General features: G+C 43.6%; 1 protein-coding gene across 3 annotated transcripts in view; it reads left to right on the forward strand.

Moving 5' to 3' along the window:
* Window positions 1-18,600, forward strand: part of SEC22C (SEC22 homolog C, vesicle trafficking protein) — a 48,985-nt gene extending 30,385 nt beyond the window's left edge. For all 3 annotated transcript variants that reach the window (XM_070237917.1, XM_070237916.1, XM_001501563.5), the window contains exons 2-7: window positions 2,057-2,265; window positions 5,997-6,160; window positions 8,151-8,330; window positions 10,544-10,662; window positions 11,894-11,959; window positions 13,631-18,600. In XM_070237917.1, the coding sequence (XP_070094018.1) occupies window positions 2,084-2,265; window positions 5,997-6,160; window positions 8,151-8,330; window positions 10,544-10,662; window positions 11,894-11,959; window positions 13,631-13,831 (912 nt within the window). In that variant the 5' untranslated portion in view covers window positions 2,057-2,083 and the 3' untranslated portion in view covers window positions 13,832-18,600. The remainder of the gene's footprint in view (window positions 1-2,056; window positions 2,266-5,996; window positions 6,161-8,150; window positions 8,331-10,543; window positions 10,663-11,893; window positions 11,960-13,630) is intronic.
* Window positions 18,601-19,265: the final 665 nt, after the last annotated feature.

Raw genomic sequence — 19,265 nt, forward strand, 5'->3', positions numbered from 1 at the left:
CATGTCCGTGCCCAGGATTCGAACCAACGAGACACTGGGCTGCCTGCAGCGGAGCTCGCGAACTTAACCACTCGGCCACGGGGCCAGCCCCTCAAGTGGCCTTCTTAGAAACACCTTTATTACCAGTGTTCTTAAAAACTTCTCTATGTGCATTGCAGATGGCTATAACTTCCTTCACTGATAATAACACTGTTATCAAGATACCATGGAAGTTGAAGTTCTTGTTTAGACTGTAAGCCCTGGTATCAAGTTGATCTTGTAGTCTTCCCTTATCTTTATCAGGGCTTTGTGCCCTATAGTTAAAAAAAAAAATATTTCTAAGTTAAATATTTCAAACATTCATGAAAGTATATAAGATAATGCAACTACCCTCCATATACCTATCCTCTGATGCTTTTTTTGGTGCTAGAGGTCTCAGCATTGGCCAGTCAGCTGGGGTATATGCAGTCCACAAGGCCTTCTGGCAGTTGGCCTGGCCCTGCCAATGGTGCTGGGAGCTTAGCAGTTTTGTGTGTGGATGTATCTTTCCTGGGGCTTTTCACATTTTTGCTCCGTAATGGAAAATGTGGGGAGTTGGAACAAATGGACTGTATAGGGTCTGTTGGCTGGTAGACTAATTTTTCTTTTTGCCTTCTCTGGGTTTTTATACTACTACAATTTCTACATGTGTAAAATGGGAATAAGCATTCATCCATTCATCCATTCCAGAGATGGTCTTTATTGTTAGAACTTACACTTAGGTTGTGAAATGATAAATCAGTAAAATAGAGAACAAAGAGGTAGGTTCTCTGGGAATTTAGAGAAGGGGGAAGGTTTCATGGAAAGGGTGAGTTTAAGACAGTCTTTGATGTGGATTTGGATATGGGGATATCAGAAGAATCCAGACCTAGGTGAAGAATACACAGAGGCACAGAGGTGAAGAGCATGGTGTGCATCCTGGGGGCTCCCCTTTCCGACCACCCACAGGAACTGAGATACCTAATAGGGTTATATCCCTAGAGTTCTTTGGAAGAAGAGTCCACCAGTGTACGTCCCTGTTAACATCCTCTCAAACGGAAGACCTGACAGACAGGATCTGTGAAACAGGGTGTGTGGGCACATGGGAGGACCCACTGAAGCTGTAAGAGCCGCCTCACTCATCCCTGGTTGCAGGGCTGCCACATGCAGATGTGTAGGTTATGCTTGTACAAACACCTGCAGAGTTAACAGATGCGGCTAAAACCCAGCCAGGCTCTGCCACCAGAACTGGTCCAGGGCCATTTCTACCCTCAGAAGCACCTTGTTCTAATTTGCCAAAGGCACCAGGAAGGCTCAGAATCTGTTTCCTTTTGTTTCTTAATAGTGCTTACATATCATGGCCAAATATTTAGTATCTTACTGTAATATAATTTGCTAAATGACTTCCTTTGGCCATCTGTAGAAGCTCAGTCATCATTTTGAAGACTGGCTCCGTATCAAGCATTTGTAGCAATTCAGGAGGACGTACTAAAATATCTCAGTTCCATTTTAGCCTTCTGCTGTCCTTGCCACCAGCTTTAGGTTAGGTGCTCAGAATCTCTCTACTGCAGGTGAGGATATGGCGACTAAACTGCTCAGCACCTACCTCCTTGGGTGACCTGAAATGCACAGGTCACTGGACCCCTTCCTTCCTGCTTCAGTGTCAGGCGCTTCCTGTCCCTTTTTTTGCCCATCTTGCTACCTGTATCCTGCTACCAACTGTCATTGCTGTTGCTCCTGAGGCCTTCTGGTCCTACTTCCTTACTTCTCTATTCCTTTCTGTCTCATCCCAGTTGGTTTAATTTTGAAAAGTGAGAGATTCATCAGAGAGAAGGAAAAGAAGGATTATGAATGAAGAAGAGAGAGTTAGAGAGGATAATAAAGGGAAGAGAATTGGGAGTGACATGGCAGTAGAGGGCAGGGAAATAATAATAAAAACAACATTTGCAATTATAGTGAGGTTGAAGGTGAAACAACCCAGAGTGGACGTTTTGAGGGCAAGGGTGTCTCTGGCACCATCATCAGGCCCCCAGTAACAAGGTGACCTTGCTTTCCTCAGGTGTCCTCATGACTTCTCTTGCGGACCATGTCCATGATCCTTTTTGCCTGTGTGGTAAGGGTAAGGGATGGACTGCCTCTCTCAGCGTCCACTGACTTTTACCACACCCAAGATTTTCTGGAATGCAGGAGACGGCTCAAGACTTTAGCCTTGCGACTGGCTCAGTATCCAGGCCGAGGTTCTGCAGAAGGACGTGACTTCAATATACAGTAAGCAAGCATGTTCACTTTGCCAGAACATTGGCTAAATTTGGGTTACTTTTAACTATATATTGAGGTAGCATTATGCTGATCACACTGTGTGTTAAAAGCAGATCTGACCTACGGCTGGCCCAGTGGTACAGTGGTTAAGTTCACACGTTCCCCTTTGGTGGGCCGAGGTTCGCTGATTCAGATCCTGGGTGCAGACCTATGCACTGCTTACCCAGCCATGCTGTGGCAGGTGTCACACATATAAAGTAGAGGAGGGTGGGCATGGACTTTAGCTCAGGGCCAGTCTTCCTCAGCAAAAAGAGGAGAATTGGTGGCAGATGTTAGCTCAGGGCTAATCTTCCTCACAAACAAACAAAACCAAAACAAACAAAAAGGCAGATCTGATCTCAGACGTCTGAGGTTGTGGGTATTTACGAAGGTAGAATTCATGGGGCCTCAAGCATTGCTGCTCCAGCCCCTGCCTTTCTGTTAGTGCTGTGCCTGTGAGCATTGGCAGACCCTGGTTCTACCAATTTTCTTGCCTTTAGTTTGGTAGTGTTTTTTGCATTAAATGCAGAGGTGGAAAAAAGGTGAGGAGGGAGAAGATGCTAGATTGAAATTTGGGGGAAGCAAAAGAATGAGAGTGAGAAAGCTAAGAAAATTAAAAAAAAAAGACATAGTTCTTGCCTTTAGTTTTTGCTTTTTAAATTTTTTTACTTTTTAAAAAAATTTTTATGTGACAGGAGCAAAGGAGTAAAAAATGAGCACAAGTAGGTCCCTCTTCTTAAGGAACTTAAGGTCTAATGAGGGAACAAGAGGAATATTTAACTGAATGTAAGACAGTGGGGAAAAAGGAAGTAGGCATCAAGTGGTTACAATAATCACAGTAAGAATAGCTAATATTACTGAGTGTTTGCTGTATGCCAGTACTATTCTAAGTGCTTTCTGTGGCTTAGGACGTAGATAATAGTGTCCTACCTGTTATACAGAAGAGCAAGCTGAGGTTAAGCGACTTACCCAAGGTTGTACTGTTAGCAAGTGGTAGAGCCAGGATTTGAATGCAGGCAACCAGGCACCACGGTCCGCTCCTCCTGTGTTCTATTGTTTCTTCTTCTAGGGCCTAGAGCAAGAAGCCATGCTACGGGAGGGATCAGGGGCAAGGCAGGTTTTGAAATATCACAATGGCTTGTTAGAGATTTTATATCATTGCGTTCTGGTAATTAGGCCTTCACTTACCCAGTCCCTTTTCCTCCCCCTTGAACAGTAAATTTTTAGTTGACCTGATAAGGTGGGGTCGTTTCAGGGGAATTCAGTCTCAGAATCAGAAAAACAAAAGGACAAGACCGGGCCTGACTCCACAACTCGGTGTGGTTGTCAGGCAAGAAGGGACATGGCCTGAAGGGGGTGCCAGATGGCAGGCACATGGAGCTGTCACCCTGTGGTGTGGGCTGTTTGTGCTCAGGAGCGGAAACTGAGTTGCATCTGCCCAACCTGCCACTCCTTTTTCTGGGTGCTTGAAACCACCTTCCATGATGACCCCTGCTTGTTATGCTGTGATTATCTAAACCTCTATGCAAACCGTGTGCTGTGCCTCAAATAGGGAATCTTTTCTCTGTAAAGAAAGAAAAAGTCTGTGACTTCAAATGAAAGTCGGGGTGCTTCAGTATTTTTTTTGAAAAGTGGAATATAAAATGTTCTACTCATTTGTATTTTGAATTAAATATTCACCATTATTTTCACAGAGGAAACTGAGGCTTTTTTTTCTTACAGGTGATCAGTACCATAGCTTACCTTATCATTAAGTTGTTGAATTATTTTTCTAGGGCTCCCATAGCAAATTACCACAGGCTGCCCTAAGACAGCAGAAGTTTTTTCTCTCCCATTTCTGAAGGCCAGAAGTCTGAAGTCAAGGTGTCGTAGGGCCATGCTCCCTCTGGGGCTCTGAGGAAGGATCCTTCCCGTGCCTCTCTACTACCTTCTGGTGGGTGCCGACAGTCCTTGTCATTCCATGGCTTGTAGAAGCATTACTCCAGTCTCTGCTCCTTGGTTCCATGGCCTTTTTCTCTCTGTCTCTGTGGCCAAATTTCACATCAGTCATGGATGAAGGCCCACCCTGATCCATTCTGACCTCACTTTTTCTCAATTACATCTGCAAAGACGGTTTCCAAACAAGGTCATATTCACAGGTACTGGGAGATCTTTCTAGAGGACACAGTTCAAGCCACAAATAGGGATCCTCTTTCAAATAGAAACACCCCCATCCTAGAGGAGGCCCATCTTTTGGAGCCTTCTGGGAAATTCCTTATATAAGGAGGAAGTCATTATTTTATTTTATTTGCCCTTTTAAAAAAATTGTAAAAGTTTTTATATAGAAACTTCTAATTACAAAAAGATGGTAGATCAATATAACCTAAAAACCCTCTTGCCAGAAACACCCAGAAATATGGGTAAATATATAAAAAATGATTTGAAATGTGTTGCTGAGCTTGAAAGAAAGAAATTGCAAGGTGCCAGAAATGAAGGGGGAACAGAATATCAGGTAGTAAGTGTGTGAGCCGACACTGACGCTCCTGGGTCATCAATCATAGTAAACCCAGGGCTTGAAGGGAGAGGCCTTTGGACTTAGGTAGGGTGTGGTGTCGGAACAAGACCCATATAAAGGAAGGATTCTTGTCAGGCCTCACCCCTAGTGGAATGATGATAGGTGAGAAATAGTCTGTCCACGAATAGAGGGGTAACTCATCTCTACTTGACTTTGGATGGGAAGGAAAAATAAAATCTTATCTAAGAAATTGACACCCTGCCCTGTGCCTCGTGTAGGGTTGGAGTTTGGGTTTGTACTCCCTATAGTCTAGGAATTCCCAAGCCACTGTTCAGGTATCAGTATTGGTTCCAGACTGATGACACTCCTGGAGTAGCTGGCCAAAGCAGATGCAGGACCACTCTGGAAGAAGTATGCCACAACTCAGGCCTTCAGGGATTCTTACTGAGAAAAAAAGAAGCTCCACAGTGGTGAGCTCTCAGCAAAAAAATGACAAAACACTAGAGGAGATACTCCACAATGAGTGGGAGTCAGTAGACACCACAGACAGGAGAACGAAAGTGCCCAGGACTTAAAATGATAGCATGATAGTCTGAAAAGGAGCAGAAAAAGAAGAAAACCCTGCATTTATTTTATGAGACCAGAGTAACTACGGTTACTACCGTAACTACTCAACCAGTAACTACCACAACCGGATGAAGACAGTACAAGAAAGGAAAGTTATAGGCCAGTCTTCCTTTGCATAGCCACAAAAGTACTAAATAAAACATTAGCAAACTAAATCCAGCAGTCGCATGTACATGAATATATAGAAACTCACAACCAAGGAGGTTTTATTTCGGGATGCCAGGATGATTTAACGTTAGAAAATATATTGATGTAGATTAAAGAAGAAAAACGTTTTCCTCAATAGATGCAGAGAAGCTTGAGGCTGCTTCCCCCTAATGGAACATGCATCCCTCATGCATGAATAAGTAAGAGTGATCACACACTGTTAGTGGCAAATACTGCTATACATTTTAGAGCAAGTATAAGAAATGCACAGTCCCAGGTAGGTCTAGCCGAAGAGACAATATATATGCAACAAACAGCTCCAGGACTGTTCAAGGCCAAGCAGGTACAGAGGTGAGGCAAGGTGTGTCTGGGTGTGGAATGGGAATAGACAGGTTTGTTCCCTGGTAATGTAGATGTCACCCTTTTGTTTCAGTTTTTCTTCCTTGGGGGATGTGGCCTGCATGGCTATCTGTTCCCGCCAGTGTCCAGCAGCCATGGCCTTCTGCTTTCTGGAGACCTTGTGGTGGGAATTCACAGCTTCCTATGACATCACCTGCATCGGCCTGGCCTCCAGGCCATATGCCTTTCTTGAATTTGGTTTGTAACCCTCTTTTGTATTTATTGTTCTCTTTTACGGTCATTGTATGTGTAGAATTTACAGTTTAGATTTGGCTTTGACCATCAGGGAAGACCATTGGAGGTGCAATAACATGTCACCGGGGAACAGCCTTGTACCATGAGATTTCACAGCAATTGAAGTGGTCTGGAAAGCTTCGAGGTTTCACCCTCTGGCTTTTCACCTCTCCAGAGCTGAGGGAGGGTGGAGGAACGGTGAAGCCTTTGTAGATCCTTCACCGCAGCCCTCAAGCAGGGGTTAGCAAACTGCGGCCCAAGGGCCTGCCGCCTGTTTTTGTAAATAAAGTGGAACACAGCCATGCTGATTCTTTCACGAGTTGTGTGGCTGCTTTTGCTCTTCACCAGCAGAGCTGAGTGGTTGTGACAGAGACCATATGGGGCCTGTCAGCCTGAAATATTTACTCTCTGGCACTTGAAGAAAATTTTGCCGACCCCTGCTCTAGAGCAGTGCTACTCACAGGGTGGTATGCGAGCTTGTTCCTCCATCAGGAGGTAAGTACAGAAAGTGAGAAGTGATGAGAAGTTCTCCTGGTAATTTGACATTCCTGCAGTATTGTTTATTGTGCTGTATCACATTGTACATTTGTTTACTGTATCAGTCAGCAACAGTTTGGAAATAAGAAAAAGCTGGTCCTTCATTCAGAGGTTTGCAAAGTGCTGCTCTGGAAGAGGATGCTTTTCTAGAAGCTGCCAGAGAGGGCTTGTAGAGGCTTGGGGGCTTTGGCCCAGCATGATAATTATAGTGAATGCACTGTTTTAGTCAGGCGTGATTCAAGTCATTTCGAGCTCTTGGGAGAACGGGAGTAGAGGTGGGAGCTGGGACGCTCGGTGGTCTCTATGTAAATAGCCACTGTCTCTGTGATGCTCTTGAACAAGGGGCTGGCAGCATTTGGTGCTAAAGGTCAGGTGCAGGGCCAGCCCCTGGAAGTGTTGCCGCTTATGCTTTCTGGCAATTCCTGCCACAGCCCTCACATTCCCTTGTGTGGTCTACTGACCAGCTCATCAGAGATGGGCCAGCACCCTCTTTTGATGTCAGTCAAAGGTGCTGGGGATCTCCCTGGTATGCAGGCCGCAGCCTGGTAGACCTGACAGAGAGAGTTGTGTGTATCTGAGTTCTGCCCCTGAGTCTCCCTGGGAGGCCCTTGTCCAACTGCTGCTCTCAGCCACACTTTTTCCTACAAAGAGGGCATGGTGTCCCCAGCAGATCACAGCTGTGCCTCCCTGGGCTGTCCGTGATTTGCAGCTGGTGGGCCTGTGTTCGTCTCTGCCCTCCTCTCTGCGTGTTCCTTCCTTGTAAGGCGGTGTGCTTGATCTGACAGGAGAGCCTTCCCTAGCATTGAGTTTGCTCATGATTGACTGAGCGTAGAATATGAGTAAAAGCGCACTGATGTTAGAATTATACGGGATTTTGCTTTGCCGATATGTATGAAACGTCACTTCACACGCTTATTAGAACTTGATAATGAATTAATGCTAACAAATGAAAGAAGTAAAACCAGTACCTTTCAAATGTATAATCCTAGTTTGTACAACATTTTCACATTCATTTGTAATTTTTTCTCACACACCTTTTCTTAAGATAATCAGGTCAAGAATAAATATCCCTATTTTTCAAGCTTATAAATATTCTGTGAGTTGTCCAGGATTGTATTATCAGTAGTGGCTGAGCTAAGGCTCAAGCCCCTGTCCCCTGACTCCCTCCTCACTGAGGTTCTGGAAGGCATCTTTGCCTTCTCTGTAGACAGGCTATCACATTTTAATTATCCTGTTTTGAAGAGATTGATGAGACTAGTAACGATATGTAGTAATTATTTGACTTCTGTGTATGTCTTGACACTCTTCAGAATCTGGTTGACTTATTAGCTTGCTTAGAAACGTAAACTTCATTTTGTACATATTATCACATCCTTTGTGATGAAAATGCTCGCCTTGGTTTGCTCTCTTTTTGCAGACAGCATCATTCAGAAAGCGAAGTGGCATTTTAACTACGTAAATTCCACTCAGATGGAGAGCAGCTTACAAAAAATTCAGGAGGAGCTCGACTTCCAGCCTCCGGTGGTTCTCACTCTGGAGGACACAGATGTGGCAAATGGAGTGATGAATGGTCACACACAGATGCACTTGGAGCCTGGTACGTGGCCTGCTGTTTTCTGACGTTGATGAGGTGATGTTACATATTTCAAATGGACACTGATTTTTTTTACTAGGAAGGTGTTTACTAGGAAGGAAGGTGGTTAGAAGGGGTGTATAAAGTATGTGGGGAAAAATATGGACTGATCTTGTTTCCAGGTGGCAGTTAGAAAAAACTTGACTATTGTGAGTTGATCTGAGGGGAGATGACATTCAGGAGAAGAGTCCCTTAGCGGGTTGTTTTCTTAACCACGGTGAAGTCTACAAGTTTAAATGTTGTAAAGGAGATTTCATTCTCTTTTGCTGGAAGTAATTTATTGAACTGTACAGATTATATATTCTCTCTCTCTACCTCCTATAAATCTCTAATATAATTTGTTTTCCTTTGACAATGAATCCTTACCTCATCTTATCACAGTGAAACATTGCATATCTCCATTTGTTGAGAAACCCTTGCCCTCCTTGATGGATGGAGGGGAGGGCTATGAGGATGAAAATGGGCAGGGGCCAGAGCCAGGGCTTCTAGTGCTCTCACTGTTTGGTTCTCGTGAGACCTGGGGACATCCCTCTATCCCTGTGGATTTCCTTATCCTGTGGAGTCGTTATCTGAAGAATGAGGTGTTAATGAACATGATCACAGTGCCCTGCCTTCCATGACTTAGTCTTGCATTAACACCATTAGCCACTCAATGCCTAGCATGTAATGAAGCGTGACTTTTTGCGTTCCTTGTTTGCAATTACACACAATTAAATCAATTTTTAACTGAAGTGGATATTTACATTCTAAGAATTCTGTAGTGGTGTCAGAGCTGAAACCTTTTCTGAAAGATAGAGCTGTCTACACTATAACAGTCTAATTATTTTAACTTTTATACTAAACTCATTGCTTGAATTTTAAAAGTGATGTATTAAAAATGTTCAAGTTTTTGGCTTAAACTTTGTGTTTTGATTTAATCTGTTTCAACCAATAAATTCCTGGATTGGCTCCCATGCCACTCAATAAATTTTGTAATTTATATTGGGAATGAGTTTAATTTTTGTGGAAGGAAGACTGGGTAGTTGAACCACAAGCTTCTCCTTTGCCATATCTGAAGATGGGGTAACTTTTTAATATATGTTTTGTGTTTTAACCTCTTAGACGAGAGAAGCAAATCCAGAAAGTGTCAACTTGCCTATCTTTCTAGGACATTTTACTGTGGTTTGACTCACCCTATTGTCCTGAGGCTAGAATCTTTACAGGTAGCATGTTCTGTTCTAACAGGAGCTTTGAATTACTCGGTGGAAACACTAACACACTAACAGTAGGCTTCAGTTGGGTTGCAGCTAGATATTTGTGTGTGCGCATGTGTGTGTATGTGAAATGTAAGGACAGGAGAGGATGATTTAAAAAGAGCATATCAAAAGAATGGGTAGTATTACCATTTAATTGTGTGAACCAGAATCAATTTCAGTAGTTATCTTTAAAGAGAGAATGATCATTTGTTCTAATGAGAGTCCCAGAAACAGCTTGCAGCTTAAATAATCAATATTTCCCTCCTCTTCTCAGTTATTTTATAACTTAAAAAATTGCATTTACTGTGAATTACTCTAGAAGCACACGTGATACTTAATATTGTCCTTGTCAGAGAAAGAGTGGAGCGTTTTACAAGCTGAAGGTTGAGGTGTATAATAGAAATGCTTTCAGAATTTGACAACCAATTTACAAATAAAGCTATAAATTGCTTTAACTCATGATTTTTCAGCCTAAGTCCCATTGACATTTTGTACTGGATAATTCTTTGTTGTGGGACCTGTCTTGTGCATTGTAGGATTTTTAGAAGCATTCATGGGCTCTACCCACTAGAAGCCAGGAGCACCCTGTCCCAGTTGTAGCAGCCCAAAATATCTCTAGACATTGCCAAATATCCGTGGAGGGGCCCTATCACTCCTGACTGAGAACCACCACTTTAAACAGAAAGGAAATTAAGCACTTGAAAAACCTGTGCTTGCTCAGAGGCGTGCCTCTCCCTTGGATTCCCAGATCCATCCTGTCCTTCATTTTTTGCCCTTTTCTCCTCTAACTACAGCTGCTTTTTAAATTAATATGCTTAAAATTGTGTGTTTAGCATAATGAACCTCTCATTAGTGGAGATCTAGTTAATGTCTTTGTTTATTTTTATTTCATATAGAAATGATTTTCACTAGACCCTTGTGTTTGTTATTTTCATTGTGAAGCTCCTAATTTCCGAATGGAACCTGTGACGGCCCTGGGTGTCCTCTCCCTTGTTCTCAACATCATGTGTGCTGCTCTGAATCTCATTCGTGGAATTCACCTCGCAGAACATTCTTTACAGGTGACCTTTTCTTTACAGTTTAAGTGGAAGGACACATGATAGAAGAAACTGATGGGAATATATTTTGTTTATAAGGTTATTATGGACTAAAGCTCTAAAATTTAAAAAATTTAAATAAAATTTTTATTTCTAATTTTATTCTTTGTAGTAAGTTGAACAAATATAAAACTTGGTCTTTTATATCTGTTGTCCTAAGAAGCCAGAGGGGCCAGCTGGGATATTGGTGAGAAACAGACAAGTTGCTGCAAGGACGTCAGACCACCCACGACCCTTGGGACCCCAGGAGTCCCTCCAGGGACTGGATTGCTCACCCAGGGCAAAAATTAGATTCTCAGACTTGAAGGTTCAGGCTGTTTTTTTCCCTGGGAAAGTTGTTTCATGGTCTGATTTATATCATGCAGATGCCACTGTCCCTGTGTCTTTGTCAAAAAGTTGTATCACTAGGAAGTTGATTTACCAGCCTGCTCATCTCAAAGCAATTATTTCAATGCTTTTTAAATATTTTAGTTTTTAAGTATTTCAAACACTTTTAACAAGTGTAGAACCATTATGAGCATAAACAGATGGATGTTATTTTTAAAAATAGAGCCATAATGCTCACCCCCGTGTGTGTGATGGCTACAGTCTGAAGCATGGCTGCTGTTGAATCTCAGGAGACTAACATAGACTAGCCTGTTTGGAGAATGGCAGCAGGCCTGTGCTGTAAGAGGGTGACCACTTGTTACCACAGCCTGTCTGTGGCCACTGTGTGGTGTGGTTCCCACTCTTGTTGTTTAGGATTTCTCAGAACCAGATACTTACCAAGTGTCTCTATGCACTGGAACAGGTGCCTGGCCAACAAGATGGTTAAGACATAGTCCCTGCTTTGGGAGCAGAAAGCGGAGTGTGGTGACATCCCTAAGGAGGTAGCCATACCTGGAGGTGGGAGGAATTAAGGAAAGCTTAGTGTTGACTGCTGAGTAGAATTTTGAGAAGTGGCAGGGTTGGTGGGGGCATTCCAGGTTGAGGGCTTAGCATGGATACACAGGGAGAGGAGTGCACATGGCATGTCCAGGCCATTGAAAACGGTTGTGTCCACCCCTGATCTGGTACATAAACAGGGACTTGTGTCTCACTCAGCCAGGGATTGTGTACTGCTGACCAAACCAGACCGAATGAGGAATCAAGTGCTTCATGTCATGGTGTTTTCATCTAAGTATTCCTTTTCTTGTTTTCCTCATGTTTGTTTTAGGTTGCCCACGAGGAAATTGGAAATATTCTGGCTTTTTTTATTCCTTTTATAGCCTGCATTTTTCAGGTGGGTGAAATGTTCCTATTTTGATGAGTAGGTTAAACCCATGGCCTTATTTTGTTCTGCTTCTATTGACAAGTTTCTAGATCTTATTTTTGAACCAACGCTTTGGTTCAAAGCGTGGACAATACCAAGCCCTTAGTGGGAGGTCCCTAGACTTGTCCTGCTGCATCCTCTCGTTTTACACAGAAAGAACTTTGGGCTCAGTAAAGGAAAGCCACTTGCCCCCAGGCCACAGGGCTTTGAACAACGGCAGAACAGAAACCAGGAATTCGGACTTGACTCCCAAAAAGCGGGGTATGACATGCTATGAGGATTGATGTGAGCAGGGTCTTGCCTCGTGCTTATTGTCAGGGCAGTCCAGGTACGGAAATGTCCTTCTGCAGAAGTACCGTCTCGGGATATGTGTCTTTTAAAATGCAGGACTAGGTAAAAAAAATTTTTTTTTTAATGGTAATTAAAACTGACTCAAATCTGTCCTCAGGAAATGAAACAAAAATTATAACATTAACTAGAGGGCATTGATTATTATTTAGTTATTTTCAAATAAGCTGCATACTTAAAGGATGGAGTAAAAAAGAGCTTTTGAATCCCCTATGGGCAGGGTTAATTCTAGTAAAAACCTGACGCTAATTCTCTTTCTTCATCCTCCACGTGGGCTAGGATTTTAGTACTTTCTCTGCATGCTTAAGCTTCTTTTTTTAAATTAAAATTTCTGTTCTTAGGGCACTTCCTCTCTTTTCCACATACATTCTCGAATGGTCTATTTTTAAGAATTACATAATCGTGCAAAAGAAATTTTCAATGCAAGATTGAAAATGCACTCATTTTTTAGAAAACAAATCTCCAAAACCTTGGGTGTTGCCAGTGGGCGTTTCCTGGAGCCTATGTTTCAGGGCTGCAGGGATCCTGCAGTTTCACCTTTGTCCCATCAACTGCCTTCTTTCTCCGATGGATAGCTCTTTCAGTGAGGAGCACTCTCCTTCCCCTGTAGCTGGAGCCTTTGTTGGATTGCTCTGTGTTTTGAGAATGTGCTTTTTTTTTTTTTTTTACTATTGAACCAAAAAGCTATTTCCACCTTTCGCAGAACAAGAACGGCCTCTTTTCTGTGTACCACCCTCCCTGCTGTACCACGCTCTCTGCTGTGAGAGCTTTTCCCATCTCAGATGCTTTTGAAGACAGAATAAGGAGGATGTCTAGGGAATAGTGGTCCCCTATGTAGTGGTAACTCAGGAAAAACTAAAATAGTAAAAGCACAGCTTCTCTCACCATCTTCCTCACCTGTCATGACTCCCCTTAAGGGAAAAAAGACATTTGGAGGCCAGGCAATCTGGTTAGGGTATCCTGGCCTGGCTGTCTGCCCCTTATCCGCATCTCTTGTTTCTCTACAGTCCTCAGCCTGGGCATTTCTGTCTATATTTCTTAAATTCTTTCAAGAGTGCCATGTTCTAATTCCTCCTGTGACATCTCTTCCACGTTTCCAAATCTCTACTCTCATCCAATGATTAATAGCAACTTATCCAGTGAATCCAAGCTTCATTGTAATGAATTCAGTTTAATAAGCTAATGTGTGTGAAATGACACTGGGCAGGGCAGGTGCAAGAAGTGAACATTGCATCTGACGTTGTGGCCATTTTGTTATCTCTGATTGGACTTCCTCTTATGCTGTCGTTTCAGTGTTATTTGTACCTGTTCTACAGTCCAGCGAGGACTGTGAAGGTGGTGCTGATGCTGCTCTTTATTTGCCTGGGCAATATGTACCTGCATGGGCTGAGGAACCTCTGGCAAATCCTTTTCCACATAGGAGTGGCTTTTCTGTCTTCCTATCAGATACTGACAAGGCAGCTTCAGGAGAAGCAGTCTGACTGTGGAGTGTGAACGTCGTGACATGAATGGATCCTGTGATTTTCTTCTGAGGGTCATCTGTGCTTCCCTGTTTACTTCTCAACTTGACCTCAAGTTTCCATCCTTGAAGTTCCCTTGAACCAAAAGAACTGATTAATGAGAACTGGGGATTTTTAACAGGTGCAGCTGAAGGCATGAGGTTGCTTGCTACCCAGTCCTGGTTTTATGCTGAGCGTCACTGCAGAGTCTCCAATTCAGCTCGTTTACTTAGGTTGGCAGAATCTGGGGCCTCATTTGGAAGGAGTGTTACTGGAAAACCAGAATGGAATTATTTTGGTCTTTTAGGGTGAATGATGCAATAAACCACTAGGTTCAATAGCACTAGTTTTAGTCATTGGCAGTTGTGTCTGAGGAACCACTTTAAAATCCAGATCAGCTTTTCAGTCTAAATGTGACTTGGTTAGTTTTTTTTTTAGAAGGTCAACACAGGATGAATTAAAAATTTAAAAATATGGTTCATAAATACTAGATAAATTTTGTTTACATTTTTTGATAACTTAGGTCCAATATGATACCTTTAGAATATTCAAATATATTTTGGATATAAATTGAACTTAGCTTCATTTAGGATAAGGACAAACTTAAGCTGAGAAAATGGTTAAGAAAGCTGAGTTTATTTAATTTACATATAACCTTTTATGGTGGTGGGATTGTGTGGGTACAGAAATGTTTGTATTTATTTGCAGGGTATATCTGAATATTTAAGAAATTAATTGAGTAATCAATGCTACTAGATCATAAGCTTAGAAGCATAAGCAGACATGAGGATTTTAGAATTTCTTGCAGTGGGCCACAAACTGGAGTAGGTGAATCACAGGGATTCACACAGTGGCACTTTGCAGACGCAGGTGAGAGAAGCTCCTGTCATCAGCCTGTATGTGGCAGCTGAGTGCCTGTCATTTTAATGATGATGAATACCTGACCCTGGGTACTCGTTCCCAGAGGACCTCACAAATTAATTACTCCTCTACACCTTTCTCGGTCATCTTAATTAGAGCAAGGGCCTCATTTGTTATGAACAAGAGTTAAATAGCTATTAACTTTTTTAAAGCTTTATAAAAATATAATTAACCCTCTGCTCTGAAAAGTTACTTTTCTTTCTCTCATTGTCAAAATATTGACTAATCATAGTTTTCCAAAATGTGGATCTGAATAAGAATAAGATCCCTTGGTGTCCCAAAATTTCAGCCTGGGTTGTCCTGTACCATTCAGGAAGCCATTGGAGGAGTTTGCCCCTTTGCAATGTTCTTAATAGAAGTCTGGAGTCTGAATAGCTCAACCACAATTGCATGGAATACTTTGGGTTCAATTATGTGGTCTTGGTAAATTAAAAAAATCCTGTTTTGATAGTTGTTAAAAGTTGAAAGTCATTGCAAGAGTTATTGAATAATGGGGAAAGCAAGAATGTTTTGGGGACTCAGTTGTACTTGGTGATTCCTGGCTGTGTGTTGTGCCTGAGCCACCTTGGTAACACTTTAAAAAAAACAAATCGATGTGACTGGGAACTGTGCTGGGAAAATGTTGCCATGGTAATTTTATTTTCTTATAATAGAATTTTCTATTTTTAATCAAACAAAATATGTGGATATGAAAGTTATATTGGCAGTATCCTCAGATGTAAACTTCAAATTGTCTCTCCATCAGTTTTGCATCTGCGTAATTTTCTGCACACCCGGCAGGTGAATTTTCAGGCTTTCTGGGAGATAAGTTTGAAGAGATGGTAAGATACCTTGGGAAGCCAAGAACGGGAGAGAAATCCTGTTATGTTAGAAGCACACAAAAAAAAAAGGCTTTAAAAGTTGGTAAGAACAGCTTACAGATGTATTGTTTTCTTTTCGAGCCCATGTGTTATTGGCGTTGCTGTGTAGCCCTGTACCCCAGATGCTCTGGGGATCTGAGCCTGGGGTCTGCAGTCGGTGAGTAGTAGAGAACAATTCTTGAAGAGAAGTCCCTCCTGGTGAATGCTTCCTGCACTGGTGGAGATGTTATCCACACCTGGTTAAATGTGGTCTTAATCAATTAACATCTCCATGGATTTGAGATTTACTTTTGCAAACAAAAGGAAAAAGATGTTCTAGACAAACAGTACCGATAAGGTCCACATAAATATTGTTTAACTGAAATCCAGCTAAAAGAAGTCTCTGCTCACTGGAGGAAGATACTAATGATAGGAAAGAAGTTCTGGAGATTTCATCCAAGGGAAATCCCAGGCTCAGGCTTGACTTGGTTCAGGCCCGGTGTGTTGTAGCGCCCTATGTCATCCTTGACGCCAGGAAGCTGGCTGCTCACTGCAGGAGTTATCCTCACCCCACCACAGACTCAGGGCTGTTCTAGATCCTGTGTTTCCCAGTGGTTAAATATTACCTGCCCAACAGACCTCACAGGGACAGATCACAGGAATAGATGAAATAACATTGACAACAAAACCTTAAAAGTGCCTTCTGGTATCAGATGCTTCAAGATCTTGAGCCTCAGAGTGTGTTATGTCCCATCTGCTGCGTCCGGGCGGGAATGGGGCTCAGTGCAGGGTTTCGCCTTCTCCAAGTATGCTAGTGAAGGAAACACAGAGACTGATTTTCTTTCCCCCAGGCTAGCCTTACTGTGACGAGGATCATTTCTGGGTTTTTTTCTTTGGTGGAGACACTTGGGGTATATTTGGGGTGATATTCCCTCTTGGTACTAGAGGCCTCACTGCCCGCAGTGGGAGGAATGTGACCACAGGCTCCCAGTTTTGTTTTTCAGTCTTGCATCCCTGTTATCTGTGAATCAAGACCCAACATTTTAAAGTTCTTTAAGGAGTGAGGAAATGGGTGTTGGGAGGAGAGCTGAAGTTAAGACATTTAATCATCATTTCTATCGACCTCACCTTGAGCTCATGGTTCTTTTCCTAGGTGCCTCCGTTCTCCAGGTCTCCCCTGCCTCTTTCCAACTCTGCCCCACACACTCTAGTCCTGAGGACAGAGGCTGAAGTTGGGGATCTCTAGAGGGATGGGAAAGCCCCCTTTAATTGTAATCGATAGGATGGATACAGGAGCTTCAGAGAGGGAGCAGCTTGCACTGAGGCCCATCCCCTCCCCTGTGCAACCCCTAGGAGCTCCAGCACACACCTGGGGGTCGGGGCTCAGAGCGGGGGAGTAGCACTTCGATGGTTGGCACTGCTCAGAATCGAAGACAACAGCCAGTAAGGCTGGCTGTTTGGGGTGTGGGAAGCAGGGTATAGGTGGGGAGCAGGGCTGGGGGCGCTCTGTCTGCTGGAAGACAGCAGCTGCCCCTGGGCCTGTGGGGGCTGCATTCTACATCTTCATCCAGGGCTGCCGTTTGCTGTTCCCTCAAGGAGTCGACCGCTCCTTGTAACATGCAGGACAGGTAGCCCTAGGACAACCTGCTGCTTGCACGGTGCAGCGCAGGTGAGGACCGGCAGGGATGGCAGTGTTTATGGTGACCAGAGGTACGTGGCAAACCCCTGCTCTGACATTGCTCACAGTCCAAATATTCCTACATGGAATCCTGCCCAGGTACAGGCACGCTTTACCTGTGCACGGTGTGTTAGTAATGGTGGAGGAAGAGAGTGGATGCACGCTTGGGAGGTGAGGCAAGGGAGGGAGCGCAGCGGTCAGCTGGCCAGAAGGCCTGGAGATCGCCTCGGCTCTTCCTCTTGGTCCTGCGCCACAGTGAACAAGTCACTGCCCGTCAGCACCAGTGTTCTCATCTGCGAAATGGTGATGACATCAACCTGCTCCCCTGGCATGCTGTCGTGAGGATAAGAGTGGAATTGGAGGGGAATACTGGATGAATCCCGTGTTCATGTGCAGGAGGAGAAAGGCTTGGAGTTCACCCAGTCTGTGGAGGGTTTTCTGTATGCTTCAGGCAGCACAGCACAGCCATGTCATCTGGCCTTTACAAAAGAGGGCATTTTACGATGCTGCAGCGTAAATGGCCTCATTCTTTCACCCCAGAAAGATAGTGGCCTCCCTTCTTCCCCTGGACCTGCCTCCTGCCTTCCCAGCACAGAGCCCCTGGTACCGTTGGTGTTGGGTCCTCCAGGACCGGCAAGGCCCATTTTGCTGGTTGGACCAAACCTCGCAGTGCCTCCCTGACCTAAATGAGGAGAGCTCTGATTCTCCCATCTGGGAGCAGTGATGTCAAACTTCTGTTGCTGGGGAAACGTCTTTGGCAGGGAACCTGTGGAAAAGGGCTTGTCAGTAAAATCTGGGAATGGCCGGATATGGAAACATCTGCCTGTGTGTACCCATGGCAGAGCAGTTACCCACAGGCGCCTTTTATTTAGGGTAAAACCAAATCCATTCTGTTCCTCTAACCTATGCTTGGTACATATGACCTTCTTTAACCCTTGTAACATTCAGGGGTTGCTTCAGAAGTGATATTTAATGAATTATTCATATGACTTGATCCACAGGATTCTATTTTGTTTAATGGACTTTTCTGCTAAGAGCATAAAAGATTGAGGCTGCTTTAGCCAGGGCAAAACCATTTCCCTCATGTATTCATTCTGAATGCTTGCTGTCTGTGTTATACAAGCGTCTTACTGTTTCATGTAATAACAAAGATCTATTTTGAGTAAATGATGGGTACGTTTTAATAAACTTTCACACAGTAGTAAAGCCTAAACTTGTGTTAATGTATGTAAAGAATGTTGTATAGCCATTTATATACTATGTATATATAAATTGAATGAGGTGGCTTCAGCAGTGTGAGGAGAATAAATCTAAGGTGCTTATTAACTTGTGTGTTTGTATTTGTGTGAAAATTCTGTTATGGGTCCATTTTCTGAGATGGTGTAATATGGGCCTGGCATAATGGAGTAGGGGGTGTGGGTGGATTGAAATTCAGGTCCCCTTGTCCAAAAAGGTCAACAGGGCTCCAATAGTCTTCAGCACTAATCCCCAGACACTGGAATGCAATCAGGGGTCGAGGAAAGACCTTGGAAAAACCAAAATAGCAGTTGCAGCGCCATCTTGGGGTCTGGGAGGGCTGCCTTCTGTGCAGCTTCTACCCCTAGCCAGGCTGTATGCCCCTAGGCAGGCACTTTCCCTGCTCTGGGCTCCTGTCTATATTCAGGGTGAGGAAGTTTTCGTCTCCTAGGACCAGCGCTGTCATGCAATGGCCACCAGGAGGCGCAGCTGCCAGCCACATTGTCAGGTTCCCAGCCCAGGGGACTGCGCCCTTTTGTTGAGATGGTTCCTGTAGCAGCTGATAAAATTCCCAGAAAGGAAACAAATGCACCAGCCTCTCCTGACCACACTCTAAGCACGTTGAGGAGTGCACGCTCCAAGCTTCTCTCCACCATCTGTCCTGAGTGAAAATCTTTTGGAGGAGGGCAAAGACCTCCAAAATAAACACCTGAGTTGTTGAGTTCTGGGATTTGGGAGTTGGCAAGAGCCTTTAG

The sequence above is a fragment of the Equus caballus genome, chromosome 16 (genome assembly GCF_041296265.1).
Source record: "Equus caballus isolate H_3958 breed thoroughbred chromosome 16, TB-T2T, whole genome shotgun sequence".
Taxonomy (NCBI): domain Eukaryota; kingdom Metazoa; phylum Chordata; class Mammalia; order Perissodactyla; family Equidae; genus Equus; species Equus caballus.